Source organism: Panulirus ornatus, chromosome 44, assembly GCF_036320965.1.
Source record: "Panulirus ornatus isolate Po-2019 chromosome 44, ASM3632096v1, whole genome shotgun sequence".
NCBI lineage: Eukaryota > Metazoa > Arthropoda > Malacostraca > Decapoda > Palinuridae > Panulirus > Panulirus ornatus.
Genome location: NC_092267.1, coordinates 13,623,040 through 13,635,704, shown reverse-complemented (window position 1 = coordinate 13,635,704; position 12,665 = coordinate 13,623,040). Strand labels below are relative to the sequence as shown.

Sequence of the window (12,665 nt, the reverse complement as noted above, 5' to 3'; positions counted from 1 at the left end):
ATCCACTGGAGTCTGTAAAATCATGATGGAGTGGTAGATGGCATCAGATTACCAAACAGCCTCATTAACCATATGCTGCAACTTGCACTTTTTGGACCTTTTGATTGCAGGTGCTCTTAGGCTTTCACTTTGCAACATTTTTCCTTTGGACTTCACAAATCTCAGATTTGTATCCTCTTTGCTTAACTTACCATGTAAGGAGCTGTTATCCCTTTGTGGCTGTCATTGTCTGTTATCGACACCTGTCTTTAGAATAATTTTGAACATATGATCTCAGAAGCAGCATTGGAGTTCACCAGTTACGGAGACTGTTGTGCCTTGGCCACCCCTTGAGGGAGTTCCCTACGAAAATGGGCATCAGAGATATAGTTAGAATTTTAAAAACCTTTTTTGAACCATAAATGATCTTAGGATGATCTTTAACAAAGATTCTAAATGTCATGCCAACTCGACATCTATGGCTGCCATAGGTCAATATGCTCCCTGATTTGATATGATCTGTCATGGTATGGTTTTAATCATGTTTTAAACACTTCAAGGAACCATTGAGTTAGTTGAGGCAAAACTTTGCAGAAACAATCAACAAATGGTTCTTAATCAGATTTAATAATTTCATGCTGATGTAACATTTAATCTGGACACCACAGGTTGAAAAATTTCTGATTGGATGAAATTTAAGAAAATCATTGTGGAAACCACTGATCATATTGAACAATATTTTATTTTGAAATAACTGATGGATTATTCTCTGTCAGAGTGCCTCATTTTTTTCACATATGAGTGATAAAGGCCCACTTAAGCCTCTGGTTTTATGTTGTAAAAGCGCTCATGTTATTTTGTGCTGCAAAGGTAAACTGATGCATTGTATTAGTAAAATATCACTTTGTTATTGCCTTTCTGAGATAAGGAGAATGTGTTTAGTGTTCTAGGAAAATGTGACTTGTTATTTGATGATGTTCTTTCATATTTAGTCCTAGTTACAAAGGGAGAAGTTTCTCCAGATGTTTTAGAATTGTAATGACTTTTTTGAGTACAGTTTTTTCATTTTAGTTCATTTTAGGTATTCCTTGTCATAAAACAAACTGGGAGTTTTATAAAGAAAAATTTGTCTCTCTTAGAATAGTATTTGAACCTTAAACTGTTAAGTGACACAGTAAATTTGTAAATATGAACTGGTAGTTGAAGACAGTAGCACACTTATAAAACATAGGTATGTAAAGGACAGTACAGTCGTTTTTATGTAAATATAGATCCACTATGAAAGTGCTATTATACTAACACTTATATGAGTTTTTGTGGAAGAAGTATTCTACAGAATTATATGTATGGGAATTTCATTAGGTTGTAATATAACATTTGACAAAGGTCACTTTCATTCACACTCAGTCTCTAGCTGTCGTGTATAATGCACTGAAACCACAGCTCCCTTTCCACATCCAGGTCCCAGCCGCTTTACATGCCCTGGTTCAATCCATCAACAGCACGTCGACCCCAGTATACCATATTGTTCCAATTCACTCTGCTCCTTGCACACCTTTCACCTTCCTGTATATTCAGGCCCTGATTGCTCAAAATCTTTTTCACTCCATCCTTCCACGTCCAATTTGGTCTTACACTTCTCCTCGTTTCCTCTACCTCTAGACACATATATCCTCTTTGTCAATCTTTCCTCACTCATTCTCTCCATGTGACCAAACCATTTCAAAACACCCTCTTCTGCTCTCTCAACCACACTCTTTTTATTACCACACATCTCTCTCATCCTTTCATTACTTACTCGATCAAACCACCTAACACTACATATTGTCCTCAAACATTTCATTTCTAACACATCTATCCTTTTTTGCACAACCCTATCTATTGCCCATACCTCACAACCATATGACATTGTTGGGACCACTATTCCTTCAAACATATCCATTTTTGGTTTATAACATTCTAGCCTTCCACACATTCTTCAACGCTACCAGAACCTTTGCCCCCTCCCCCACCCTGTGACTCACTTCTGCTTCCATGGTTCCATCCACTGCTGAATCCACTCCCAGATATCTAAAATACTTCACTTCCAGTTTTCCTCCAAACTTACCTCCCAATTAACTTGTCCCTCAACCCTACATTTACTCTCAGCTTTCTTCTTTCACACACTTTACCAAACTCAGTCACCAACTTATGAGTTTCTCACCCGAATCAGCCACCAGCGCTGTATCATCAGCAAACAACAACTGACTCACTACCCAAGCCCTCTCATCCACAACAGACTGCATACTTGCCCCTCTCTCCAAAACTCTTGCATTTGCCTCCCTAACCACCTCATCCATAAACAAATTAAACTACCGTGGAGACATCACGCACCCTTGCCACAAACCGACATTCACTCGGGACCAATTACTTTCCTCTTCTACTCGTACAAATGCCTTACATCCTTGGTAAAAACTTGGTCTGATTTACAGGTACTAATTATTAAAAACTGTATTTCAGTCTCATTCATGTCACCTGGTCAAGAATCACAAGAATAAGGGAAATTTATCTTCAGAATGGTTCATTAACATTTTGGTTGCTTTACAATTTATCCCTCTGTAAATCCAAATTTGATCAAAGTCATCTGAATCACTGAATGCTATTAATTTTATTATTATTGAATTCAAGTTGAGCTAAATAAACCTTTCTCTTTGTAGGTACATACTGGAGGTTCAAGAAGGAACAAGAAGCCAGCTACCAAAGAAGTAATGTTATTGCATGTCACCACTGGAAATGTAGTACAAAGATTTTGGATTATGTATCATAAGAAATTAGATTTATTGTAATAATGATATAATTACAAATGTGTTAGTCACTTTATTAGTACAAGCATAGCATCTATTGTTAAATGCAATTAATTTTTTTCTGGTATATGTAAGATGATGATGTTAGCAACTGTCCAAGCCTGTAACCTCCTCCACCTATAACAACCTGGGTGAAAGTATGTATTTTTTATCAGGAATTGACTGTCATAAATATTTGTGAGAGGAGGATTTGGCCTTACATGATGAATTGTCCTAATATGCAAATTAAGAAAACTGCTTCTATTAATATGGAAGTCCTTTAACTTAAACAAACAAGGCCTCCATAAAGGAAGTGTGTGAACTAACTTAGATGTACAGTATGTACATGATCCTTTCATTGTCACTGGGAAAGGGGTTAAGATAATAGATAAATAGGTAAATGTTCGACTGAGCATTTGATAGTCTCGTATGGGTAGGATTTATTATGAAATTAAGTACAAAATAGTTTTTATCGCCCTTATGAAATAAAATGAAAATAACATGCATTATGTTAATCGTGTAAGTTTAAAAGAAGTACAGGATGGAAGATTTTGTTGAAAATAAGATTCCTGTTGATGAAAAGCTCTTCAAGTGCAGTGCTTGTGAGAAATCTTACAATAAGAAATTTACACTAACTCAGCACATGAGATTACATACAGGGGAAAAGCCTTTTAAATGTCTGGTGTGTGGCAAAGGATTTACTCAGAATCGAAGTCTAAATGTGCATATTAAGACACATACTGGTGAAAAACCTCATAAATGTAATGAATGTGGTAAATCGTTTATTGAAAAAGGTGACTTGAATAACCACTTGCGGATACATACAGGTGAAAAACCTTTTAAATGCAGTGAATGTGAGAAGGTATTCTCTCGTCGCTCAGGACTGGCAGTTCATTTAAGGAGGCACACTGGTGTAAAAATCCATGAGTGCAGTGAATGTGGTAAAGGTTTCTGTGAAAAGAGCCAGCTCAATAAACATTTTAGAACGCATACTGGTGAAAAACCCTTTAAGTGTACCGAGTGTGAAAAAATGTTTTCCCAGAAAATACATCTTACTGTTCATATGAGGATGCATACAGGTGAAAAGCCCTTTAAGTGCAATTTATGTGAGAAAGCCTACTCATACCCCACTTTACTCATTGGTCACATGAGAAAACATACAGGTGACAAACCCTTTAAGTGTAAGGAATGTGAGAAATCATTTCCTCTTAAGAAATGGTTAACAAAACATTTGAAAGTACATTCTAGTTTAAGACCCTACAAATGCAAAATATGTGAGAAAGCATTCATTGAGAGGAGATCCCTCATTAGACACATGAGGATACATACTGGTGAAAATTTATTAGCTGAAAGACCCCATAAATGTAGTCATTGTGGGAAAGCATTTATCGAGAAAAGGTGTCTTGTTAAACACATTAAAATACACACTGGTGAAAGAAAACCAAGTGAAAAACGTTACAAGTGCAATGAGTGTGAGAAGGCTTATACAGAAAAGAGGTATCTTATTAAACATATGAGGTTACATAATACTGAAGAGGCATACAGCTGTCATAAATGCAAGAGAATCTTCACAGAAAACTCAGAACTGACTTGTCATATGAAAAAATGCAGTACTGGAAAATCCATGGAACAAAGTCAATGTGAGAAGTCAGTCTCTTCAGGAAACTTGTCAGTTCAAGATGAAGCTGAATGTAATTCCTCTATTTGGTCTGTGGTTGGAATAATTCCTAAAGAGGAGGGAGTGATAGATGAAATATATATCAAGGAAGAACCTGAGTCAGTTTTATGTATGGATTAGTTGTATTAGTAGCACTCTGATTTGTAGAACAGGTAGCAATGAAAAGCTAGAAATAGTTTCTTCATCATACCATAAGGCATGTAAACAGAAGTTTCATATTTTTTAATGTGCTTATCATTCATTTATTGTCAAATACATGAGTGACTTTACATGGAGAGTGAATATTAAGAAAAAAAAACTTGTACACTAAACCAAAAAGAACATTGCCAAATGTTTTTACCTGATTTTTTTTTATGTAAAATTCATGGATTTAATATAAAATTTTTTTTGTAGATTGTGCCATTTGGCATGTTAGCAGAGGTACAAGCATTGATTTTAGTACCTTTATCCATTCTTTGTAAATAAAGATTTGTGTCTCAAACTTGACCTAAGAATTGAAAAAATACTCGGTACTATGGATCGTACTTCAAGGGTTTTCCGTAAATTTTTTTTTTTTTTTTTTTTTTTTTTTTGAGATTGCAATATGGAAGCTTCCATAGTTGTTTTGTGCAGATGATACTATTTAGATAATGGGTGGGTCAGTTTTATATTGGATTTAGGAGGATGTTAAAAGTAATTGGGCTGGGAGATTAATTTGCACAGTAAAGAACTTAAAAAAGTCAGGGAGTAAAGTTTGTTTAAAAGAACAATACAGATGGGCAATATGTGTAGTATGGTTGGCATTTAAGATACACAATGAAGTTCATTTACCTATAAATGCCAGAAAGTTTACATAAAATCTGTGGGGAAGGAACTTAGCATTATACCATGGCCATTTAAGGAATACTATTATTTTTTTTTTTTTTTTTTACAAATATTCCATTCATTTAAAAAAAAAAAAAAATTGAATGACATGCTCCAGAACCCTTCAGCATGGTCTTGTACAGGAGCTTTTTTTTTTTTTTTTTTTTTTTTTTTTTTTCTTGTATACATATCCTTTACCAATACAGTTTATAATGGGAAAATGAAATTATAAAGGCCATTTTGAGGATGGTATGGTTATGTAGAACTTTTGGCAGATTATAGGTTGGTCAAGACATTAAATAGCACAGTTAAAGCTACAATAAGAAAAACCATGGAATAAATGGAGAGAGAATATATTAGGAGTAAGAAATCACTGGGAATTGGGTGTAGTGGAAGCATTTCATGTATGGAATTATTATGAATAGAGATGTTGGTTTCATTCAATGATTCAGCTAAAATGTCTAACACCATTATCTGGAGCAGCTTTCCAATCTCCATGTTTTTCAAATTTTGAACATTTCATTTGTGGTGTGGAAATACTATATCCTAACTAATCCATACTTTAACCTTTGGTTATTACACACAAACTTCATTTACATGAGAATAATGTAATCCTATCAGCAATCATTTCTCTATACTTTGAATCACAATACACAGGCAATATAAAAAATTATTTACAGATTCACATTTTTTACATTCACTAAAACCCTTTGGAACCTACTTAAGTAGCTTTAGTATACTTTAATGCTGATTATGATAGTATTTACACACCATTTTCATTTATATGAGAGTAATGCAATCGTATCAGTAATCATTTCCTCCCTTTATACTTTATTTTATATTTTTAAATTTATACATTGTCATTAAAGCCCTTATAAACCTACTTAAGTAGCTTTATTATGCTTTAATCTTGAAGAAATTCAAATATAGCAAGTCACTAGTCATAAAGGCTTCAGTAACAACATTGATAAATATAAAACGTCACAAAATCATATTATGATTCTGCTGCTTTAGTGAAGGAGATACGACTGTGACGATGAGAAAGAGTGGTAGGCTCATGTGTTCTAAGGGGAGACACGATGGGATCTACATCCTGAGGATGGTCAAATATAGTAGATATAAAGTGCTTCCGAGATTTCTGTGGGATCTGCCATGGTTGATGTTGCTCATGTGTAGTAATAGAGCTGCTTCCCCAACCCTGAAGTTTTTCACCATGATATCTGTAAAACAAATGTGAAAAAATTCAAGTAAATAACAGATACACATTTGTGCATGTTTATCTGGCAGTAGTTTGGTATGAAAATTCTAATACACATTTCATCTTAAAAAATGGGGCATTATCAACTCCTAATTATTTGTTCTGATTATATGAACAATACAAATCCCAAGTATTATACTCCATGACTAAATGACCCGTTTCTAATGTACATAACAGTTTTATGTTCAAAAGCTGACACCTACTTATAAACTATTTTGCTGTCCTGGGATTTCACCCATGGAAAAAGGGCTACTTTAGTCCATACAAGTTGTCTGTCTTCCTGGCGCTACCCCACTGAAGCAGGGGGTAGTGATGCTATTTCCTGTGGGGCGGGGTACTGCCAGAAATGAATGAAGGCAAGCAATAAAATGTACATGTGTATATATGAATGTGTATATGTTGATATGTATGGGTGTTTATGCATATTGAGTGGATGAGCCATTCTTCGTCGTGTTTCCTGACACTACCTCTCTGACGTGGGAAACAGCGATTAAGTATAATAAAAAGAAAAAAATAATATATATATATATATATAGGCCCAGTCCTCTGTTCTTAACGCTACCTTGCTAACGTGGGAAATGGCGAATAGTATGAAAGAAAGAAAGCTATATATATATATATATATATATATATATATATATAGCTTTCTTTCTTTCATATATATATATATATATATATATATATATATATATATATATATATAGCTTTCTTTCTTTCATATATATATATATATATATATATATATATTTATTCATTATTATACTTAATCACTGTTTCCCGTGTCAGTGAGGTAATGCCAGGAAACTACATAAACGCCCACACACTCACATAGACACATACATGTATACACATGTATGTATTCATACTTGCTTGCCTTCATCCATTCCCGGCGCTATCCCCTGCTTCAGTGAGGCAGCACCAAGAAAGCAGACAAAAAGCCACACTCGTTCAAACTCAGTCTCTATCTGTCATGTGTAAAGCATCAAAATCATAGCTCCCTATCAACAGACCTTTCTATGGTTTATCCCAGATGAGGATATAATAGAAGGATGAAGCGAAAATATTTTGGATTTTCAGGGAATGCATGAAGTTAACAGAGTGCAGTGGGCTGAACCATAGCACATAAAGTTAGCAAGGGAAACTGGATGAGTAAACGAGTACTGTTTTCTTCATAAGGTCCTGGCACTACCGTACAAACACAGGAAACAGCAATAAAGCATGAAAAAAATATGGATCTGGTGAAAGCATATGACAGTTTAAAGAGATGCCTTGTGGTAAGTGCTACAAATACATGGGGTAAAGAGAGCTGCTTGATGCAGCGAGGAATTTTTACTGGTAGAGCGAGGCCTGTAGCTGTCTTTTCTTTCTGCCTCAGCCACACTTGGCATTTAATCCACAAACATATCTCCTTGTCACACATAACACTTTAGAACTCTTAATTCATACAAGTCATTCAGTGTAACTCTAGATTTTCCTGTGGTGAGCATTATGTGCTAGACCTCCCTTTTGGCAAAATGGACGGAGCAATAGATAGTAGTAGTGGGAAGGTATAACAGACAGGAGCAGTAGGTAAGAGTAGTAGAGAGGAACAATAGGTGACAGTATTAGGTATAAGTAGTAGGTTGGAACATTAGGTAGGAGCCTCTGAAAACACTGTGTCAGAGTTGCCCTCTGCCAGTGGTCTGTTAAGGGTGAGGTATTGGAGGCTAAGAAGGGGCACTGGAGTTCACCAGTTATATAGACTTTCCTTCCATTGCCATCCCCTTGAGGTTATTCCTAAGGGGAATGGGCATCAGAGATATAAAATGTATGACTACAATAAAGAGGTTGGTGTAAGAGGAAGACCACCTACGACGTAAGGAAATAAAGCTGAAGCTGAAGAGAGAGAGAAATGGGGGAAGAACATGCAGGGAAGGCAAGTAAGGACAGGGATAAGTGGACTCACTCTCACTGTGGCCACCCCACTTGTTGGAAGTTCCAAGAGGAAATGGGCATCAGATACTGAGAGATAAACCAGGTGATATGAAGAAGTCAAGGTAAACCAAGAAATGGCCTCTGGGGCATGGATGAGGATGGAGAGAGCCTAGTTTCAGCACCTTGTACATGACAGCAAAAGAATGAATGTAAACAAATGAAGCTATTGCATGTTTGCTCCAGGTGGGATAAAAAATATATGCATATTCCCCCTATCGTCTAGCAAAAGACTTGCTCATTTAAAGGTGCACCTGAGACTAGAATTATTAACTCATTCACTGCAGTGCATATGACAACAAGGAAGTAGATATGAGCAAATGAGGACTTTTCTTTGTCTGTTCTAGATGCTACCTTGTTAAGTTGGAAAATGGCAAATTAGCAAAAGATTTACTGCATCTTGAGCGTCAAGGCAAACCATGGAGTTAGGCTGTGGATGGTAGACTGATTTCTGATGCATGACAGCAAAAGAAGGTACGAGTGCTAAAGCTCATTTTTGGTCTGCTCCTGATGTTATCTCATTTGGCAATTAGTTGTAATAAACCTATTAATATAATACAAAGTATAATACAAAGTTTAATCAGATAGTCGTATGAGGATAAACTTACCCAAATCCTTTCTTATTGTACGGATGTTGTCCATCATTGTCGAGAGCATAGGGAAGACCCTCAGCATCTCTTCCTAATCCCTGGCCATCTTGCCAACCCTGTGCTTCCATTAGCCGTCGACCAAAGCCTCGAGTATGTGCTTCAAACTCTCCAATTGGTGGTGGTGCTGCTGGACCTTTGTAGAAGTAAAGAAGGACACATAATTTTCTTTTGCAAAGTACTTGTATTGTTCAAATTTCATACACTGAGCTTGTATAAAAAAATTTCAAGATCATATTTCAGTGGATAATTTCAATTGTCTAAAACTGAAAATATTTAACAGAAATACCTCGTTCTCTCACAACGTCCTTAAAAATACATAATGCAGTATCTTTCCATTCCTTACACATGAAAAGTGCTGCCACACCAAAGCAGTTTTTAAGTTTAAAAGCCATCTATCTCACAAGATTTGTAATCTTACACACGAGGAAAGTGCCTTTATATTACAAGAACTGACTCCAGTTCCAAAACCTTGATATGTCAACTCTTCCAACACCATCCCGACAATCTCCCAACTTGATACTCGGTGAGAGATGCATCCCTTACAGGGAATAAAGAACATTAGACATAGTGCTTACTGAAAATCAAGACTAGGTCCCATGACATCAATTATTCTCAACTCCATTTACATGGGGATGAGATTTTTTTCCTTTCAACAAAACTCTTGGAGCATCTTCAGAACTTTTTACCCTTATGTGATTCTGTGCTTAACCTCAGCTTTCCCACTACCAACAGCTAATATTTCTTTTCCATTCAAAGTAATGCCACCCAGTAACTTTCCTGTCCTTTTTGATGACAGCCCAACTCTTGTATGAAGAAGAACCAAGAAGAAGCTCTTAATTTTAGGTGCTTTCCACATCCTAATCCTGCTCCACTCATTGGAACAATGTATTATTTTACTCAAATCATGATTCAACAAACAAGTTGGAACAATGCATTGTTTTACTCAAATCATGATTCAACAAACAACAAAATTACACACATATAGGAACTAGTAGTTTTTACTCTATTCAACCATGGTTCAGCTGAATGGAAATCACCGGTCTGCAGAGACAGGTTTTTTGTGGAAAATACCCAACAGCCCTTTGAATGAAGATTCCCGTATATTTCATACAGATCCCTGACTTGACTTCCAATTTCATGCTCATATTACTTTATTGCTAGTTTTTTATCCTGATTTATACACACATAAGGCTAACTGACTTATTACCCTTTCGTTAAGCCTTAAGATACTATTATAATTTGTATCTAACCCTAGTATTTCTCATAAAAAGTACAAAGCTATTATGAGGGTTAAACAGTATCAATATAAATCTGCCATATCCTTGAAATTCACAGAACACCTCTACGCTGTAACACAAACTGCTAGTTATCAGAATAAAAACACTAAAACTGTATTTCAAAGTTTGCATGGTCAAAGAATGATCAAACTAATTTCAACTGAGCACCCCATCTTGTTAGTTACACATAGTTGCTGGAAGCAATGAGATTTTAAATGGAGGTAAATTAAGTTAGAAGTTAACAGAAACAACAATGCCATGTTAGAGTCAAAGTTTAGCTCCACATTTATGATTTTCTTCTTTACTATTTTGAATCAATCTGATTTTCTGCAAAGTAGTTTTCTAAAATCTGTTACTCTGAATGTATGCTGTACCATAAGACACTAAAAATTTTGACAAAAATGATGAGAGCACTAATACCCTTCATCATATCCAGAAGGTAGTTTGTCCTTGCCAGTAAATTGCAACAGCAGGTAAATAGTGGAAAGGCAAAGCACTCATTAAAGCACCTTCTCTTGTTACCTATAAACTTACCAATTCTCTTCTTTTTCACAGAAGGTAATACATCATCCTTCATTTTCGTTTTTCCCCTCATGTGTCTGCCAGTGGTTTTGAATGCTGATTCTGTAAGTTTCCCCGTCTTAAGTTTATCACTGTGTAACATTGAAATACTATCCTGAGCATCAAGATCACCAACACCTGCAAAATTACGGAAATGATAAGTCGTACATAATCATGTGCAAAATAATGTTTACATTCCTAAAATCATTTCAGAGAAGGATGCAAATCTAGAGGTTGAAAAATATGATTTCAAGAAGGAAGCAAATCTAGAGGATTAACTATAATTTCAGTCTCACTTCATAAGGGCATCATATATTGACAGCAGCCTCATGCTTACACTAAAAGCATATTAATTACCATTCCTCCACTAAAAGAAACTTTAAATCTTTATGGCATACTACCACAGGTTGCACTATAAAGCATTCATATAAAAAGGTATATTGCAAGTACTGAAACAATTTTGGCAGCTGCTACAACTGACAAAGTAGTGCTTTTGAATGATGGGTGGGAGCAGGTGCACTTGGATGGTCACTGGCTTCCATTAATAGCTGGGGATGATAACCACAGTATCCCCCTCCCCCAGTAATGGTGAAAAAAGTTTGCATACATGTAAGATGCTTGGGTTTGACCCATGGTAAGGCATAGTGACTGGGGACAGCTCAAGGATATACCCTACAAAGGAACAAGGACAAACTGGGGTCAACTTCTATGGGTATTCCAGGCAGATGCATATCATCTAGAGGCTCATGACTGTTCTTCACACTGCTGCAATGGGTCATCCCTCCAATTTTTAACCTTCTACACTCGATGTAATCATTTGCGGTTAAAGCCTATCAGCAGCCCCCCCCTTTTTTGTTTTTCACATTTGCATTAGGGCCTATCAGTACCCACCCACCCTCCTTTTTTTCATACATATTCATCATTTCCCATGTTAGCAAGGTAGCATCAAGAACAGATGACTGAGCCTTAGAAGAAATAATCCTTACTTGGCCCCCTTCTCTGTTCTTTTGGAAAAGTAAAACAGGAGGGGAGGATTTCCAGCCTTCCATTCCCACCCCTTTTAGTCACCTTCTACGATACGCAGGGAATACATGGGAGTATTCTCCCCTATCTCCTGGGATGATATACACGTATATGTAATATGATTGCCGTTTCTTGCTGAAGTGAGGTAGTGCCAGGAACAGACAAAAAAAGGCCACATACAATCACATCCATTCTCTAGCTGTCATGTAATGCACCAAAAGCACAGCTCCCTAGCCACAACCAGGCCCCACAGACTTTTCAATGATTTACCCTACACATTACTCAACATGATACAAAGTGAAATAGGCAAAGAAACATTCACAAGAAGCCTTGAAATGCATATGACTGTTCCATACTGGGTCAAAGATAAATAATGATATGATGTTCATTGTTACACAGAAAACACTATCATCCATTAAGCAAGATAAAGAATAAGCACTATGCTCTAGCCCTTCATAATGACTACATATAAGTACTGTATATATATACATTAGTTATACTTTGCAAAACTTCACAGTGTACAAAGCCATACCTTGGGGTTTCACCTCATTCTGGCAATCAGTTGACTCTTTATTCTATCATCAATTATGAATCACTTTATTT

General features: G+C 36.1%; 2 protein-coding genes across 3 annotated transcripts in view; one reads left to right on the top strand and one right to left on the bottom strand.

Annotated features, from left to right (window-relative positions):
* The window catches only part of LOC139762763 (uncharacterized), a 26,336-nt gene extending 20,130 nt beyond the window's left edge, over positions 1-6,206 (top strand). For both annotated transcript variants that reach the window (XM_071687872.1, XM_071687871.1), the window contains exon 2: positions 2,676-6,206. In XM_071687872.1, the coding sequence (XP_071543973.1) occupies positions 3,343-4,599 (1,257 nt within the window). In that variant the 5' untranslated portion in view covers positions 2,676-3,342 and the 3' untranslated portion in view covers positions 4,600-6,206. The remainder of the gene's footprint in view (positions 1-2,675) is intronic.
* Positions 4,652-12,665, bottom strand: part of LOC139762762 (G patch domain-containing protein 3-like) — a 25,700-nt gene continuing 17,686 nt past the window's right edge. Inside the window, exons 6-8 of the mRNA XM_071687870.1 lie at positions 11,013-11,177; positions 9,160-9,334; positions 4,652-6,542 (exon numbers count right to left, since the gene is read on the bottom strand). Coding sequence (XP_071543971.1) covers positions 6,317-6,542; positions 9,160-9,334; positions 11,013-11,177 — 566 coding nt within the window. The 3' untranslated portion in view covers positions 4,652-6,316. The remainder of the gene's footprint in view (positions 6,543-9,159; positions 9,335-11,012; positions 11,178-12,665) is intronic.